General features: G+C 45.0%; 1 protein-coding gene and 1 pseudogene across 2 annotated transcripts in view; one reads left to right on the forward strand and one right to left on the reverse strand.

Moving 5' to 3' along the window:
- Nucleotides 1-6,851: 6,851 nt before the first annotated feature.
- On the reverse strand, nucleotides 6,852-8,780 carry LOC310773198 (nuclear protein localization protein 4 homolog pseudogene; annotated as a pseudogene). Its single transcript has one exon. The product of its transcript is annotated as a nuclear protein localization protein 4 homolog pseudogene (transcript).
- A 4,121-nt stretch (nucleotides 8,781-12,901) lies between these two features.
- LOC310773200 (uncharacterized protein) overlaps nucleotides 12,902-19,167 on the forward strand; it is a gene marked incomplete at both ends in the record, with an annotated part of 36,356 nt that continues 30,090 nt past the window's right edge. The window contains 2 exons of the mRNA XM_083633098.1: nucleotides 12,902-13,040; nucleotides 17,184-17,258. Coding sequence (XP_083489224.1) covers nucleotides 12,902-13,040; nucleotides 17,184-17,258 — 214 coding nt within the window. The remainder of the gene's footprint in view (nucleotides 13,041-17,183; nucleotides 17,259-19,167) is intronic.

Raw genomic sequence — 19,167 nt, forward strand, 5'->3', positions numbered from 1 at the left:
TTAGGAGTAGCAATTAGTAGCGTTTTTATGAAGTCAAACACAACTTTTGATTGGAAAACGGCAAAGGTAAGACATAACTTGTAGTTTTATCTGTAAAACGTTAAACACTTTTTTGCTGTTCTTTGACAGCCTACTGAGTGAGTTTTCATCTCTCAGAGACGAGCTATACCTCTTTGGAAAGAGGAGACTCCGAGCTTTCGAAAGCCGCCTCGTTTGGAGAGAAAAGATTCACTCACAAAAACAAATCACCACATAAACGCAGGCATGCACTGTTTTCTTGTTTTTGCTACATGGTGATATTGTTGCTTGGGGTTGGAATTATTTTTCGTTTGAATACAAATGCTTGTCAGAGTTTTGTAGCCACGTTTCTTCCCGACATTTTGGTGTGCTGTACGTTTCCCTGCCTGCTTCCTAAGCTGCTATAGAGAGTCATTTGTGAGAGATGACAAGGGCTCAGCCCGCCGGCGGGCCCGCTAGGGGGGAAGAGGTTTTAAGATGTGGATGTGAATTATGACAATGTGACCATCCTTATGAATGGAGGAGAGGGTGTTGAGTCCAGCTCCATGTCTTCTGCTCAGTGGCTTTGTGAGCAGATCTGAAGAGGGGAGTGATCAGAGGAGGGGTGGAGGAGAGGACCAAGTACAGAGATTGTCACAGGCTCGTGGGAGTGCTTGCGTGATTGGAATGTAGATACTGTATTGAACTCACTCTGTATTAGGGATGTTCATTTTGAAAATTTTCCAAAATCGATAATCGGTGAGAATTAACGATCAATTATCGATTATCGATTTTATTAATACTTAGAAAATTTTCAATATTTTCAAATTTTTTTTTTTTTTTTTTTTTTTTTTTTAACAAAATGAATGCCTATGGCAGAAAATACGAAAGACAACGTGTTCTCCTCAATGAACTCTTTATTTCAATGTGTCTCCTCTCCAACACTGCTGTCCCCGGCGCATGCCGGTGTGAATTTCTCATGTTTAAAACAGTTTTGTTGGCACAAAGGCCCGTGCCCAGCCAGAAAACTAGAGACTATATGAAGCTCCACCTCACGTTAGTCGGCTGTGCAATGGAGTGGGGCGAGGAGGAACGATTTCCACCCAAACCTAGTCCAAAAAAAAAAAAAAAAAAAATTTTTTTTTTTTTTTTTTTTTTTTTAATAATTAAAAAATCGATCCAAATGCCACAGGATCGATTCCAATCCTTAACGATCGATTATCGATTTTCGATAATTGATGAACATCCCTACTCTGTATACAACATAGTACACACTGGATAGGATAAACCCTATGTGTCTGCTATATCTGTTTAATATGGAAGAGAAATCAACACTATTCAGTTAGTTTGTAGTATACTGTAATTCAATTTGGCCACACAAAGGCTACCGGTGAACGCAAATAAAAACACACAAACGTCTTTGGCATGAAATAATTAATTTTATGTACTTATCTTACTTTCTTAGTTAACTGCCAAAATTTTAGACAGAGTTTTATGATATTATACTACTAATATTACACATATTGCAATTTTCATTTTCTATTTCCACTACACGATCTCACTTCGCCTATTTACTGTGTTTATGGTACTTAATTTGCATCGAGAGGAATTAGCAGGCGCACGTGCGTGCGTGTGTGTGTGTGTGTGTGTCTGTGTGTGTGTGTGTGTGTCTGTGTGTGTGTGTGTGTGCACGCGTGCTGTGCTCACAATGTTCACAGTTCATTCACACTTCACTGGCACCACTCATTATCCTCCAATCCGCCCACATGTCTGTCTTGCTGAGTCAACGAAACAGAACCCCCTCCTCCGTTCTGGAGCAGGAAGCTGTGGGTTGATTACAGGTCACTCAAACCTTGAGTGTCCGGCTGTCCTCTTCAGACATTACGAATTGATGGCATTATCCAGAGTGACTTAAGGCTAATGTCCACCAGCTCCAGAACAGATGCGGTACAGCTGCGAACAGACCCACACTCATGTAATCTGTCAGACGCATGCGGAATCCGACAAAAATAGAACAGGTGCGTAATTTTTCCACCGCATGTATCGCCTATCTATCTATTAACATGGGTGAGAGTCGATCCATACTCAAGGATAGCTCCTCCCCCCTGCATGGTTTCCTCCATCCAGCCTCAACTTCCACTTACTCTCTCCGCATAGAGAATACGTTGAAGACATTAACTCTCTTTTCTTCCTCGCGCCCTTAAACTGTTTTATAAATGATTTGATCTTGTTTTGCTTATTTAAATTGCCCTTCAGGCTTTATGTTGCTAAATTCATAGCTATTATCTATGATGATTAATCACTGCAAAGTTTTGACGCATTTCAGGATCACTGTTTAAAAACAGAATTTGTATACTGTTGTACCCTGCCTAGTCAAATTTTTATAAATGAAACTATGAAACTAATCCAAAAAGGTTCATGACGTCTGACTTAGTTTTACAGTATTAGATATTTCATGTGAAAAGACGTTATTTTGTTTTTGTCATACCTGACAGTTTCGACTGCTTTGCTTCCTGCAGCCTTCTTCAGAGACGTCACGTGATGTTGCTGTGACGTATATATGGATGGTTAATGAAACTATGAAACTATCCGGCAGTTTTACCGGATCCGCAATGCAGCCGTAACACATCTGGTGTACATTGCCTATTACAGTGAGTGAGCAACTAGGTTGGTTTGGTTTCTCGCAATTGGCTACTGTGGGCTCAAACTTGTGACTTTCTGGATACGGGACAGTCTCTCAAACTACTAATTTGCCAGTTAAGTTCAGTTAAAGACCCTGGAAACCCAAAATAAATATGCATTTGAGTTCTTCGCTCCACAGGAACATTATGCTAATAAGCCACCAGCCAAATTTGAATGATGATGAACGTTGCAAAGTATATAAATTTAGGTTTGAAAGTCATGGAGAAACGAGGAAGAATTATCCCTTCAGCCCTGGCGGAATGTCTGGGCGTGTCGCATTGAACCAGCTCCCAAATCGCGGGGCGACGGGGAGAGGTGCGGTGGAGTGGAGTTTGATTGTCCTTCCTGGCTTTGGCTAGTTACTGGGAATACACATACGAATGGGCCCCATTCAGACAGAGTCCCAGCGGGCTGCGGGGGCATGGAGGTTTTGTTGAATGGACAACTGCAAGCTCACTGATTGGCTCCTTCTAGTGATGTCACTAGGATGGGAATTTGAAGCAGTTCAGCACCGCCCAATTCAAAGCTGCCTCACGGAAAATTTTAAATATTGAAATGGCGATATTTAGGATTTAGATTGAAACTAATGTCTCAAACTTTTTGAGGCTTATAATTACTCACATAAGACCCTAAATTACATAGTTAGAAGGTTTTTTTGAATTTCAGTTTCCAGGGTCTTTAAGTTATCAAACAAGATTAGTTTAGCATCGCAGGAATAATTACATGGCTGACAGCACTGTGGCTCTGACTCATACAGGACACTTTGGCTGCTTATAATGTCGGTAATCTAAGAATTAAAGTCTGTTCTACTGCTGCCTTCATCATCAGTCAATCTAAATGTCAAATTAAATTGTGGGGCTCCTTGCCAAAGGGACAGAGAGTGATGGATGCTCACAGTGATGATCATTGATGGATGCTCAAATAAATCCCAATAGACTAGGAGAGAGAAAGAGGATCTCACAGCTCCCTAACATCAGTTGCAAAGCCTTTATTCTATAATGAATTATCTTAACACACACACACACACGCACACTCACTCTGTAGCTGGGCATACTAACAAACGAACACACGCACAATCACTCTGTAGCTGGGCATACTAACAAACAGACACACGCACACTCACTCTGTAGCTGGGCATACTAACAGACGAACACACACGCACTCACTCTGTAGCTGGGCATACTAACAAACGAACACACGCACACTCACTCTGTAGCTGGGCATACTAACAAACAGACACACACACACACACACACACACACACACACACACACACACACACACTCACTCTGTAGCTGGGCATACTAACAAACAGACACACACACACACACACACACACACACACACACACACACAAACACTCACTCTGTAGCTGGGCATACTAAGGTTCTCAAACACACTCAGCCACTCACACAGAGGATTAAGGCCAGGTTGGCCTACTGAGATTGGCTGCCAGAGATTCCATCCTCCATCCTAAATGGATGGTGACATTCCGATGTTAGCGGCACCGGCGCTCCATGGAGGCGAGATGATTGACCCAGATTGGGGAGGGAGGGTGTGCAGTCGGGGAGGAGATTGGGGTGGGGTTGGTGGAGGAGGGATACTGGGACTGGAAGGTGGAGCGAAGGAGGGGGAGAGCGTGAAAGTACAAGGTGACGGCGTTGAAAGACAGAAGGAAGGGAGAAAAGCGAGAGCCTCAGGCTTGCTGCCACACCCTCTCTCTCCCTCTCTCTCTCTCTCTCTCTCTCTCTCCCTCTCCCTCCATCCCTCCTCACTCTCTTCATCTCTTACAGAGAGGACACTGGCATTTTCAAATGAAGACATCAGCCTCCGACATGATAGGATGTGACAGTCCTGTTTTGACTCACAGTGCTGTTGGTTTAACCCTTGCATGATCAAGAAACCTTCCAAGAGTATGCAACCTCACATACTGAAGCGTTTAATGTAGTGGAAAGAGTCATGTGACAGCCTAATTAGTAATACTGTCTCATTGTGATTGTTGGTCCAATTTGGTTTCTGAACTGCTTAGTGGGCTGTTTCAAACTAGCAAGATCAGCCATATCACTCAAATTCAAATGAGCTTAATTGGCATTACATACTTCAGTGTCTGTTGCCAAAGCAAAACACTGACAGTCAATAAAAGTAGCAATAATAGCAATTATTCCATCATACACACAAAGCAAAACAGAAAGTATATTCGATTTTTGCTATACTTTGTCAGACTTTGCTATTCCCAAGCATAGACAGATCCTACATGTGTTATGTTAGTGTCAAAGTGTTGTGTACTGTCTAGCTGTGATCATCCTTTGTTTTTAGCCCTGGGCTCATCTCAGGCCAAACAAAAACAAAAATGAAAAGATTTCTTCCATCAGTGCACAATATGTGATTAAAAACTCTTGCTGTTTTAGGGTTGCTATGTGGAGAACGATGATGCTGTGCAGCCCTCTCTGTCTAACACAATACAACTGGTAAACAGCTAAGAGGGAGCGACAAGAGGGGGGGGGGGGGGGGGGGGGGGTTTGTCAGATCACGTTAGCTGCACATGTCCCTCCCTGGAGAGTAAGGTCTGGGGAGCAGACACCCAGAGAAAAATTACCAAATTTACTTCAGTATCTTAAGTAATGATAAAATGACTGTAGCCATTTTAGAAACAAAAAGAAAAAAGAAAAATCATCGAAAAGGCCATCATTCAATATATAAAAATAGCCTATACTGGAATATACACTCTAAAAGCCTTATTTTCTGATTTTGTGCTATGGATTATTACATAATAGTAGGTATCACTGTTTCCCCCAAATCATGGAAATCTTACTTTCAATGTAACCAGAGGGAAAACATGTAATATTAACTACATTTATGTCAAATACCTTTTAGGAGCTTTGTTTGTGAATGACAAGTAATGCTGACTATTGCTGACCAGGCCAGAATAGAAAAGGAGGTTAGTGCAATTCAAAACCCATATCAGCACGTTTTCATCTACGAGTCCTGCTGTCAGCATTGATTCACAAGGGTCCGGGTTCTTACAGTGTGCAACTAACTTGCCAACAATGGTACCATTCTCTCCTTAAGCCAGTTTACACTACAAGGTTAGTGGTTCTTAGTATTCTACAGTCAAATATGTCAAGTCCAACAGGACAGTCATGCCAACAGGACAAGAAGACAGTCTAATAATGCCATGGTTATTAGGTGCGGTGGCTTGGCCTTGGTAGATGCTCTATGTTCTGTAGGTTCAGGCTTTATTGGCTGCGATATGAGCAAGAGTCGTCCAATTTATTTGTATTTTATTTTATTTTGTTGTTCTGTCACAGCAATATTTATTTGAGCCAAGATGGGATTATTCGAGGGGCATGGGTTGAAGGAGCTTCAGCCAAAATGCTTTACACTCGCGAGAGCCACAGTGAGAGGGATACAAAAAGTCATCAGTTTTACTTTATTTACTACGCCACAGGAGATGGGAAGGACAGAGGCTAATATAAGAGGTGGGGTGGGATAAAAGAGCATAATACTGTAATAAGAATAACAATAGCAACGATAATGATAATAATGCATTTATTTGTGGGCGCCTTTCAAAGCACTCAAGGACAGCTTACAAGGCAAAGTTAAAATCGAGCATGTACCAAGAATCATCAAATCAAACCGAGCAGGAATAAAAAACTTACTGTAATACTTACAATACTTAAAAAAAGGATCAGAAAGGATCAGACAGAATAACAGGTAGAAGAAGTGCGAATTCACTACAGGTATATATGCCAGGTAGGACTGATGACATCACTGCCAGCCACTGATGACATCATTTGTAAAGCACTTTGAGTTGCCTCTGTGTATGAAATGTGCTATACAAATTAAACTTGCTTTGCCTTGCTTAGAAAAACAAACCTGAGCAAGTATCCAATTGAGCATTTAGGATACTTGCTCAGCTTTGTCAGTCAGCTTCCTTCCTTTAGACATAAGCAGTATAGGCCAGCAGCCAGCTAGCTGCCTGGCAAAAAGATGCGTCTTGAGAATGCATTTGAAGCTGGAGAGTCAATATTGCGGATGTCTTGTGGGAGAGATTTCCAGAGGCGGGGGCCCAGAGCGACTGAAGCTCTGAGGGCATCCGAATCGCACAGCTGGTCCCGGCGTGGTGAGGACTTTAACGAGTTAAGAGAGGGGCTGGGCAGGGCTGGAGAAGATTAGCGGAACTGGGGGAGAGGGGCTGGGAGCGGGATTGGAAAAGGACCACGACTTTGACTGCGGGGCAATGTGCACATTTCACACTGCTCCGTGCCAGGCTGGTTCATGAAGGTACAGTGGAGGCAGGACCACATGGCCGAGGAGGAGGCAGGGACAGAGGGGCCTCCGCCCATGGCCCCATACTCCAGAGAGCTTGATTGCTGACCACCCTCCATACTGCACAGCTGCTCGATGGTGATCCATTGCTCGGACTTCTTCCAAGTATGCGCCAGGTCTTCATTGGAGGTCTTCACTGCATCTAGTAGGTGTCCAGTGCTGTCTCTCAGCGGCATGACTTCATTAGTGAACAGGAAGAGGAGTAGATGGAAGTCTGACAGGATATTCAGGAATACGGCGGAGGTGCACTGGGACAGGTATGTGGCTAAACTGTGGAAATCTTGTGTCTCTCCCAGGACATCACGATTCTCTATGGGGAAACATTGTGTGGAGGAGAAGGTGTGCTGGGGGTCCTTTGGGAAGGTGGTAGTTATATCTATGATAAGGTACTCCACAGGAAGAGGCCGGGCTAGAAATGTGACCTCATTTCCAAATGTGTCTTTATCCTTGTAGAAGACGTCCGGTACGTACTGCTCGGGGCTGGACTCTTTAGCGTAGCCCAGCTCCGGGGCATCTCTACAGGGCAGTAGGCACTCGTCTCTCACCAGAGCCATGCACTGGTTGGACACCTGGTAGCCCTCAAAGTGCACCTGTTGGTGTGGACCGCCTGTTGCCACCACGGTCACAAATTTGGAGCCAAAATGGCCATCTCTGGAGAGTCTGCAGGGATTTGAATATCGATTCTGGAAGTATCCAGCTGTGATGCACTCCTCCGCACTTAGGTAGTACGAGTCTATGTTTCTACTGTAGCGAACAGTACCTATCTTTGTATTCTCAGAGACCAGGTCAGTGAAGATCCATCCCACCTTGCACAGGCCCAGTTTGGCAGCGATTTGGTCCACAGCTGCAGCCTTGGGATCCTCCAGCAATTCCAGGCTGTTTTGAGTGGCATTCTGTGGGGGCTCATAGATGGCAGCCACCTCAGCTCTGATGCCCAGAGGGATGTCTGTGTGCTCGATGTACCTGCCATACAAATAGCCCATCCTCTGGAAACCCGTCTTCCTCCAGAAGTCCAGGAAGTGGTCAGCAATGGTGTGGTTCTCAAACATGATGTTGTCCACGTGTCTGTATTTTTGTCTGTTGAGGGTGATGGCACTGGGCTGGCACTTGGTGCAGATCCCCTCTGGCCAAGGAGGGTGGCCCTCACAGCCTGACTTGATCTTACAGGTGATGTTCTCCAGGGCTGCAAACTTCCCTTTATCAGATCCACCGGTCAGCTTGCGAATGTAGGCGTGGAATGACATGTGCTTGACTGGTGGGTCTAGGTGACTCAGGTAGTCTTCGTCAAAAGGCTCTAATGGTACACAGTGCACACACTTTCCAAGGGCACCATGTCGACATAGCTGTGGATCTTTGTTCCTGTAGATTTTGCCATCCTGCTTGGCCAGGTACTGATCAATCTCATCCTCCTGGATTTGGGGTGCTAAGGGAGAGCGATGAATCAAAGAGGATGAAGAGGATGATAATGAGGTGGAGGGTAGTGACCAAGATGAGTGTGGCGTGGGCGTGTCCATGTTCATTCCAGAGAATCCCGAGGAGGGATACAGGAACAGCATGTCTCCATGCGTGATCTTTAGCAGGTTGAGGGTCTTGTTCTGGGACAGGATCTCTCCAGTCTTGTTGCGGTTCAGGTAAATGGAGAAGCCATTGGAATTGAATCCAAACTCTTTGGCCACCTTCTTCAGAAACACAGCAGCAGTCTCCCTCTTGGTAGAAGGAATTTTCTTCATCCCATCTGGGGACTGTACCCTGATGATAATATTAGCTGCCATATTGCTCAGGTGAGTGTTCCTGATAAGTATCAATGTGTTACTAAGCCGACAATGATTACAGTAACTGCAAATTTAACGTAACTTTACGGATATTGTGACAACTCCCAACATCCAATATATACCATCAGCATGGAATGATTTATGACATCACTGATGATGTCACAATGTTGTGATTTATGACATCACTGATGATGTCACAATGTCCTAGCATAAGTGACATCATCAAGTCACATTAGTTCACTGGACATTGTCACTGTGCTTCATTTGTGACTTCTGTGTTTATCAGTTCTGTTTATCAGTGACATCATCATCAGTGATGTCACAAATCATTCAGTGAGTGATGTCATCAGTGATGTCACCCGAACAACTGTGATGTCATCAGTTAATGTAATTTTAATGTTATGAAAGTATTGATGTTTCTAATGTAGGCTATGTTTCTAATGTATGTTTCTAATGTTTCTAATGTATTGATATGATTTTACTAATCATTTGAATGTTTTAATGTTCTATGTTTGTCTGTCATGGACCCCAGGAAGACTAGCTCGACGCCAAGGCGTCCAGCTAATGGGGATCCTTTTAATAAACAATAAACAATAAACAATCAGTGATGTCATCAGTTATCACTGGCGACCTGCCCACTTTCTGAGACCGTCTTTCTTTCTTTCTTTCGTGGGACAGTCAGACATACTGACAGACCCTCTTTATAGATGCCTCAGCCCCATAAAAATGCAAAATATGTATTCAAATTTGGACCCAAGGGGGTTTAAACATATGGGACTGGTGAGGGTGATCTTTGTCTAATTAAGTCTTTTTTTATCCAATGAGAAGACAGAAACCTTGTGTTATGAATGAATGTTTACCAAATCCCTCGCAGTGACAGTTTGTGAATGACAAGTGTGGCATAATACGCCAAATTAAGGGGGGGAAAGGAGCTCAATGCAATTCTAAACCCCATTTAGCACATAGTGATTCCCCCAATTTGGCTGTCAGCACAGCAGTTTTCTTCCTTAGCAACAGCTGGGAGGAGCGTGGAGCTGAGCTTTTCATTCTCAGACAGGTTGACCCAGTATCTTTTGAGTGTCTGTAGGTCTCTCTCCTTCCTCTATTTCTCATTTTATTTCCCCTGTCTGCTCCTCAGCCCTCCTTTCTCTGCTGCTCACATCTTCCCACTGCGGCAAACATTAGCCCCATCACTGTGAGCCTGCCCACACCGCCCCTCGCAGGGAGAGGGAGAGACCCCATCACTGTGAGCCTGCCCACACCGCCCCTCGCAGGGAGAGAGATAGACCCCATCACTGTGAGCCTGCCCACACCGCCCCTCGCAGGGAGAGAGAGAGACCCCATCACTGTGAGCCTGCCCACACCCGGCCCCCGCAGGGAGAGAGAGAGACCCCATCACTGTGAGCCTGCCCACACCCGGCCCCCGTAGGGAGAGGGAGAGACCCCATCACTGTGAGCTTGCCCACACCAGGCCCCCGTAGGGAGAGGGAGAGACCCCATCACTGTGAGCCTGCCCACACCCGGCCCCGCAGGGAGAGAGAGAGACCCGATCACTGTGAACCTGCCCACACCCGGCCCCCGCAGGGAGAGAGAGAGTGGAGAGAGAGATGGGGGAAGAGAGAGAGAGATGTGGGCAGGAATGGAGTAGGAGGCCTGATTTATAAAAAGGAGAAGAGGCAGAGGGAGGGAGACAAATGGGACAGACAGAGAGATACAGTAGAGCGGGAAAGGAAGCTTCGGCGGATATTGGCTTTCAAAGGCTGGTCCGATATGTTGGGATTGAAGCTGATAACCGACACTCTGTGCCAATATTCAAGCTCCATTATGGTTAGGGATACACAATGATATGGCCCCGTCATCGTTCAGCCGATAAAGACTTCAAAATGAAACATCAGCTTCAGCCCGAAATGAACATTTCTGCTGATATGACAGGCCGATAAAATGACCCTAACCCAGGGAGAGCATCATCCAAACTCTCTCTCTCGTAAAAACTCTCGTAACGGGACAAGCCCCGTCTTTTATTGTCACACGAACACCACAATACATCCGGGGGGCAGGCCAGGAGCAGTGGTCGCTTTCTCGTACAGCGCCCGGGGACCAACTTCGGATGTTGTCGTCACTGGTCGGATGACGATGACGATCTGATCTTCTGCATGTTTTTAGTGGGGGGGTTATATACGGAGGAACCCCCTGGGGGAGCACGGAGAACATGCAAACTCCACACAGAGAGAAAGGCCCTTACGACGAGATACCCCACCTGGGCAGTAGGCACTGAAGATATGGGGGGGAACACAACCACAGCGCCCACAGTGTCCCAGGCGAGAATCGAACTCAGGACCTTTAAAACCTGTTTAAATGGGATGAATCTTACAATTTTGTTTGAAATAAAATGTTACATAAATAAAATAGTTGAAGTAGTTTTCTTATTTTGCCCACTGAATGTGTACATTTTGAAAAGCATTGTATTTATTATGTCTGCATCTGCCATCGTTATTGGCACGGGCATGGGCAATCAGCCAAAAGAGGAAAATATCAGATATCGGCAAAAAATCCAATATCGTGCATCCCTAATTTTCATGCCAAAGAAATCCAAACCTTAGGGTCTAACCCTAAGGGAAAGATGGATGGAGTGAGAGAGATGCACACAAAAAACACAGAGGAAGGGAAGAGAGAAATGTAGAGGAAGACAGAGAGAGAGAGAGAGAGAGAGAGAGAGAGAGAGGGAGAAAGACAGGGAAGGAGAGAGAGGGAACACATGAAGCAAGACTAGATAAGGGTACCAGACTTGCAGTGGTTCATCCTTAGAAGATCGAAAAGGGGTGTGGCAGTCGAAAAGCTGAATAGTTTAGAAGACAAAAATAAAAGTGAGATGGAGGGAGGAGGGACAAAGGAAACAGAGTATCACTGGTTGATTTGTGATGATGGAATTAGCTGCAGCTGCTTAAAGATAATGATGCCATTTAGTTAGGGAGGGCCCCCCACTAATCCTGTTTAAAAAGCGACATTATGTGTTTCCTCTATAGGGAGAAAAGCCCCTTTTGTGTGGAATGCATGCTTGATTGGTCTGTAGATACTTCATAGTGCATACTCCATAGTGTTATTGTAATGGTGGAATAGGGTCTTGTGGCGCTATAATGTGGCCAATCAGAGATAATGGGAGCTGTAGTGTCTGTTATATGTGCCATGCTTGTGCGTGTGTGTCTGTGTGTGTGTGTGTGTGTGTGCGTGCGCGTGCGCGTGCGAGTGTGCATGTACAGTCTCTTTTTTTTGTCTGCGAAAGGGGCAGGCCTGTCAAACCCATCTGTCGGACCCCCGAAAGACCTGTTCTGGTTACCATGGTAACAACCTCCTTATCGGTGGTGAGGGGATACGTAGTGTTCACAAGCGTGTGCTGACTCCCCCTTTTTTACCATTTCGCAGCTGCCTGCCGCAGTGCACCTTCACATTTTTGTCTTTAGGGCTTTTATTGGAGAATTAAACCCTTTCTGATACTACTCAAAGCCAAACGTTTTTAGTTCTCATTTGTGCATGGTTGCGTTTTAGGTTGACACTCCATTATTAAGCAGTACAACATAACATGTATGCAATTTGGTGGATACTCTTAACCAAAACACTTTGTATGGGTGCCCCCAGTGGGAATGAAACCATGAACCCTGGCACGTGTAGTGCCATTCATTCTCACCCCATTGAGCTGACAGAACCACATCAGAGTCACTGAATGCCTGCAGAATTACACTAGTGACAGCCATAGTCAGTGAGAAAAAATGAAATATCACCATTCACCAAAGAGACACTGACATAGTAGATATTCTCTCAGTCTTTCCCTGCCTTCTAAGCACATGGATGCTGACACAAAGACCAGTTGCCTGAGCCAGTGGAGACACGATGCGGTGCCTTACTCCCTCTGGTGGGCGATTTGAGAACTTCACCATGCAGTGTGCAGCATGTGCCGGGAGGAATGTCTGCTCGTCGCTGTGTTCTGACTCCGCCCTTCCTTGCTCTTCTTCTCCTCCTCCTTCATCATGTGTCGTCATCTCTCTCTCTCTCTCTCTCTCTCTCCACATCCACCCGCCCCGCCTGACAGGTGACCCGTCCCCATCCCGGTGTCCCAGCAGGCAGGCATGGCAGACGGTCAGCAGCCAGAGGAGCACTGGGCCTCCAACGGCCGGGAGAATGGCGAGAATGGCTACTCCTCCTACAGCTCGACCTACAGGGAGAATGGATACCACGGGGCGGCGGCTGCGCACCCCGGGGCGGCAGGTAAGGACACGGGTATGTGTGTGTGCTTGCATGGGTCAATGAAATTGATTGCGACTGCTTTGGCCTACCTCCGCACACCGCCAGAAGGGAAGGGTCGGAAGTTATTGGGGTAATGTGATTGGCTTCACAGTGCCAGGCAAGGGCAATCAATTCCCGAGAGGCACTTGAACAAATTCCAACAACCTTCACGATTGAATTAACTCTCAACATGACTCCTCTGTAGCAGTGCTACCAAAGGCAGAAGGACTTTGGCCGTGATCCTTTGAGACACTCAATGGTGGATCTCCTGTGGGTTCAACCACTCCAGTAATTAAGAAAGTGAAAGGTGTATGGAGGGCTTCTGGGCCGCTGTGGACCAGACTGATTAGGAGAAACTACTCCCAGGATCGTCACCAAGCATAGAGTTGAAAATGATGGATGGGAGATTTCTCATGTGATGCATAAACCTGTTTGTATACAATGAAGAAATGCTGGCTGCATGGCATCTTGCGCTTTGTGCACTCCAGAATACAACGGACATCGAGTATACTGTATTTGTGACATAAGAAACCAGCCTCACAGCCTTACTTACATGTTGATAGAGTATGTCTGACATAAGAAACCAGCCTCCCAGCCTTACATGTTGATAGAGTATGTCTGACATAAGAAACCAGCCTTACATGTTTATAGAGTATGTCTGACATAAGAAACCAGCCTCCCAGCCTTACATGTTGATAGGGTATGTCTGACATAAGAAACCAGCCTTACATGTTGATAGAGTATGTCTGACATAAGAAACCAGCCTTACATGTTGATAGAGTATGTCTGACATAAGAAACCACCAGCCTCCCAGCCTTACATGTTGATAAAGTATGTCTGACATAAGAAACCAGCCTCCCAGCCTTACATGTTGATAGAGTATGTCTGACATAAGAAACCAGCCTCCCAGCCTTACTTACATGTTGATAGAGTATGTCTGACATAAGAAACCAGCCTCCCAGCCTTACTTACATGTTGATAGAGTATGTCTGACATAAGAAACCAGCCTCCCAGCCTTACATGTTGATAGAGTATGTCTGACATAAGAAACCAGCCTCCCAGCCTTACTTACATGTTGATAGAGTATGTCTGACATAAGAAACCAGCGTCCCAGCCTTACTTACATGTTGATAGAGTATGTCTGACATAAGAAACCAGCCTCCCAGCCTTACTTACATGTTGATAGAGTATGTCTGACATAAGAAACCAGCCTCCCAGCCTTACTTACATGTTGATAGAGTATGTCTGACATAAGAAACCAGCCTCGCAGCCTTACTTACATGTTGATAGAGTATGTCTGACATAAGAAACCAGCGTCCCAGCCTTACTTACGTGTTGATAGAGTATGTCTGACATAAGAAACCAGCCTCCCAGCCTTACTTACATGCTGATAGAGTATGTCTGACATAAGAAACCAGCATCCCAGCCTTACTTACATGTTGATAGAGTATGTCTGACATAAGAAACCAGCCTCCCAGCCTTACATGTTGATAGAGTATGTCTGACATAAGAAACCAGCCTCCCAGCCTTACATGTTGATAGAGTATGTCTGACATAAGAAACCAGCCTCACAGCCTTACTTACATGTTGATAGAGTATGTCTGACATAAGAAACCAGCCTCCCAGCCTTACTTACATGTTGATAGAGTATGTCTGACATAAGAAACCAGCCTCCCAGCCTTACTTACATGTTGATAGAGTATGTCTGACATAAGAAACCAGCCTCCCAGCCTTACTTACATGTTGATAGAGTATGTCTGACATAAGAAACCAGCGTCCCAGCCTTACTTACGTGTTGATAGAGTATGTCTGACATAAGAAACCAGCGTCCCAGCCTTACTTACATGTTGATAGAGTATGTCTGACATAAGAAACCAGCCTCCCAGCCTTACTTACATGTTGATAGAGTATGTCTGACATAAGAAACCAGCCTCCCAGCCTTACTTACATGTTGATAGAGTATGTCTGACATAAGAAACCAGCCTCCCAGCCTTACTTACATGTTGATAGAGTATGTCTGACATAAGAAACCAGCCTCCCAGCCTTACTTACATGTTGATAGAGTATGTCTGACATAAGAAACCAGCCTCGCAGCCTTACTTGCATGTTGATAGAGTATGTCTGACATAAGAAACCAGCGTCCCAGCCTTACTTACGTGTTGATAGAGTATGTCTGACATAAGAAACCAGCCTCCCAGCCTTACTTACATGCTGATAGAGTATGTCTGACATAAGAAACCAGCATCCCAGCCTTACTTACATGTTGATAGAGTATGTCTGACATAAGAAACCAGCCTCCCAGCCTTACATGTTGATAGAGTATGTCTGACATAAGAAACCAGCCTCCCAGCCTTACATGTTGATAGAGTATGTCTGACATAAGAAACCAGCCTCACAGCCTTACTTACATGTTGATAGAGTATGTCTGACATAAGAAACCAGCCTCCCAGCCTTACTTACATGTTGATAGAGTATGTCTGACATAAGAAACCAGCCTCCCAGCCTTACTTACATGTTGATAGAGTATGTCTGACATAAGAAACCAGCCTCCCAGCCTTACTTACATGTTGATAGAGTATGTCTGACATAAGAAACCAGCGTCCCAGCCTTACTTACGTGTTGATAGAGTATGTCTGACATAAGAAACCAGCCTCCCAGCCTTACTTACATGTTGATAGAGTATGTCTGACATAAGAAACCAGCCTCCCAGCCTTACTTACATGTTGATAGAGTATGTCTGACATAAGAAACCAGCCTTACATGTTGATAGAGTATGTCTGACATAAGAAACCAGCATCCCAGCCTTACTTACATGTTGATAGAGTATGTCTGACATAAGAAACCAGCCTCCCAGCCTTACATGTTGATAGAGTATGTCTGACATAAGAAACCAGCCTCCCAGCCTTACATGTTGATAGAGTATGTCTGACATAAGAAACCAGCCTCCCAGCCTTACATGTTGATAGAGTATGTCTGACATAAGAAACCAGCCTCACAGCCTTACTTACATGTTGATAGAGTATGTCTGACATAAGAAACCAGCCTCACAGCCTTACTTACATGTTGATAGAGTATGTCTGACATAAGAAACCAGCCTCCCAGCCTTACTTACATGTTGATAGAGTATGTCTGACATAAGAAACCAGCCTCCCAGCCTTACTTACATGTTGATAGAGTATGTCTGACATAAGAAACCAGCCTCCCAGCCTTACTTACATGTTGATAGAGTATGTCTGACATAAGAAACCAGCGTCCCAGCCTTACTTACGTGTTGATAGAGTATGTCTGACATAAGAAACCAGCCTCCCAGCCTTACTTACATGTTGATAGAGTATGTCTGACATAAGAAACCAGCCTCCCAGCCTTACTTACATGTTGATAGAGTATGTCTGACATAAGAAACCAGCCTCCCAGCCTTACTTACATGTTGATAGAGTATGTCTGACATAAGAAACCAGCCTTACATGTTGATAGAGTATGTCTGACATAAGAAACCAGCCTTAAATGTTGATAGAGTATGTCTGACATAAGAAACCAGCCTCCCAGCCTTACAGGTTGATGGCGTGCAGCTTTACCACATTCATTCTGCTCACCAAGTACAGAAGAACTGAGTGTAATTGGGTAACTTTGCATGTTTGTGTGCACTGTGTATATGCATCTACATCTGTCTATTCATTTGCATGTGTACATCTGTGGAACCCGTCTTTTCTACCTATTCGAGTTAACGACTTTCTCAATGTGTTTTGGACTACTGAGGCACGATAACACATCAGTATATCAAAGTGTGTGATTTTGTGTGTCTTCTTAAAGGCCCTCTGTGGTAAACTGCTGCTCTATCTGCATGGCTCATAATCTGTGCTTGTGACTCAGTAAAAAGGTCCCTCTAGCCATTAATTCAATGCCAGCAGAGGGTCAAGGGATTAAATCTTTAAAAGCCTTTTAACGCAGTGCATTCACAACATGGCGCATGCAAAAACATGCACACGGTGAGCGTTGTTCCAAACTCAAGAGGGCGTTACGCCGCCACCCACGGAGATAAGGTCAGCCGTTCTATTAGTTAATCATTTCCTTCCTCCCCTCCATGTCTTGTCTTCCCGGTGTGTCTGTCTCTCTCTCCCTCCACAGTGGATGACTCAGCCAATCTGCCACCCTCCCCTCCCCCCTCTCCATCCGCTGAGCAGATCGGGCCTGTGGCACAAGGTACACACACACACACACACACACACACACACACACACACACACACACACACACACACACACACACACACACACACACACTCAGACCATCCAGGATGAGTGTGAATGGTGGTGAGAGTGGCAAAGTGAAGGGACAGGAACGTTTAGCTCTATACCATAGCAGAGTGAGTCGTTAGGAGACTGACACCTGTCGTAAAGAAAGAAGACACTGAACACACAAACTCGTGCATGCTAGCTGGGACGTCTTTCTTGAAACGTGCCGGCCGGGCCACTCGCATGATGAGAAAAACTGCTCCTCTTCCTTCTTGCCTCTCCTTGCTTTGTCTCAGCGTCGTTGATCCCCTTGCATGTCAGTTGTTCCCAGCACCCTCAAGGTATCTGCAGCAATGCATGTGCAGCACTGTCCTCTCCTATACTCACGCTCTTGTTTAGTTAGTCAGTGTTCCTTTGGGACTCTTGTTCAGTTATGCGCAAGAGTTGTAGCCTTGTTGTACTCTTCCCCTTACAGAGGATTTTAAGGTGACATAACACACCTTCTGGTGGCCATAGTGGAGGTCCTCCTGCAGCTCTTGGGCAACAGTAGCTGTGAATAGTTGACTGCATTTCTAAAAGTAGCCTACACCTTTGCATCATTCATTTCTGTGCTAGCTTTGACTGGGAACTCAGCTTCTTAGTTAGCTATCCATAATATCTGGTCAGCTAACCAGTCATGTAAACACATCAAATTTGTAACATAGAGGCATTAGTAGTAGCTACTAGTAGTTATGGTGGTTACTAAATTAGCAGTCTCAAAAACAAACTGTTGGTTCAGGTCAACTGAGCCGCTCAAGATACAGCTCATAGTTCTTTGAACAAGAGCTAAAAATTAGACAGATCACCTACATTTGGAAATCTATACCTAATCAATCAGACTGTTCACTTTTATTTATTCAGCCTATTCAGCTTAATGTAGCCCCGCCCACTTGACGCATTGTGTCATGACTTCCTGTTCAAAACGCCGGCTGTTTTACCTGCTCAAACTAGTCTGACTCACCTGGTCAAACCTAGTTTGACTCACATATGCATCAGACTAGGTTTATGAGTCACAGGAAGTGTAAACACAATCGGAACTTCAGATTGTGTTTACACTTCCTGTTAGTCTCTCAAGCCAGAATCTCTCAAGCCAGACTGTCTCTTCTACATAAGGTGAATACAGTATAGGCTACCCACACCACCAATATAATTTTGTATGTCTGTCTTTTCTAATCTGGTAGTTTTATATTATCGGCATTGCACACAGCCAATTCTCAAGTGGACCTCCATGATTGCACCAGCCCTATAGGATATTTGTTCGGCAACTGCAACAGCGTCTATACACTATAGTAGGAATGCTTCCTTTTCAAGCATATGCCAGTCTGTTATATGAGCCTACAGTATGTGCTTGGGCTGTGCTACAGAAGAAAATGTGAAAATCCTTTCTCCCCTCTTATAGTTAATAACCTTCCACACTAGAGCTTTCCTTTCCATTAGTCTGCTGTTCCCTCTCTACATCTCCTCTGTTGTCCCTGTGGTCACTTCATCTGTTCCCTCTCAAGATCTCCTCTGTTGTCCCTGTGGTCACTTCACCTGTTCCCTCTCAAGATCTCCTCTGTTGTCCCTGTGGTCACTTCACCGGTTCCCTCTCAACATCTCCTCTGTTGTTCCTGTGGTCACTTCATCTGTTCCCTCTCAAGATCTCCTCTGTTGTTCCTGTGGTCACTTCACCGGTTCCCTCTCAACATCTCCTCTGTTGTTCCTGTGGTCACTTCACCGGTTCCCTCTCAACATCTCCTCTGTTGTTCCTGTGGTCATTTCACCTGTTCCCTCTCAACATCTCCTCTGTTGTTCCTGTGGTCACTTCATCTGTTCCCTCTCAACATCTCCTCTGTTGT

Source organism: Poromitra crassiceps, assembly GCF_964638095.1.
Source record: "Poromitra crassiceps genome assembly, chromosome: 3".
Classification (NCBI taxonomy): domain Eukaryota; kingdom Metazoa; phylum Chordata; class Actinopteri; order Beryciformes; family Melamphaidae; genus Poromitra; species Poromitra crassiceps.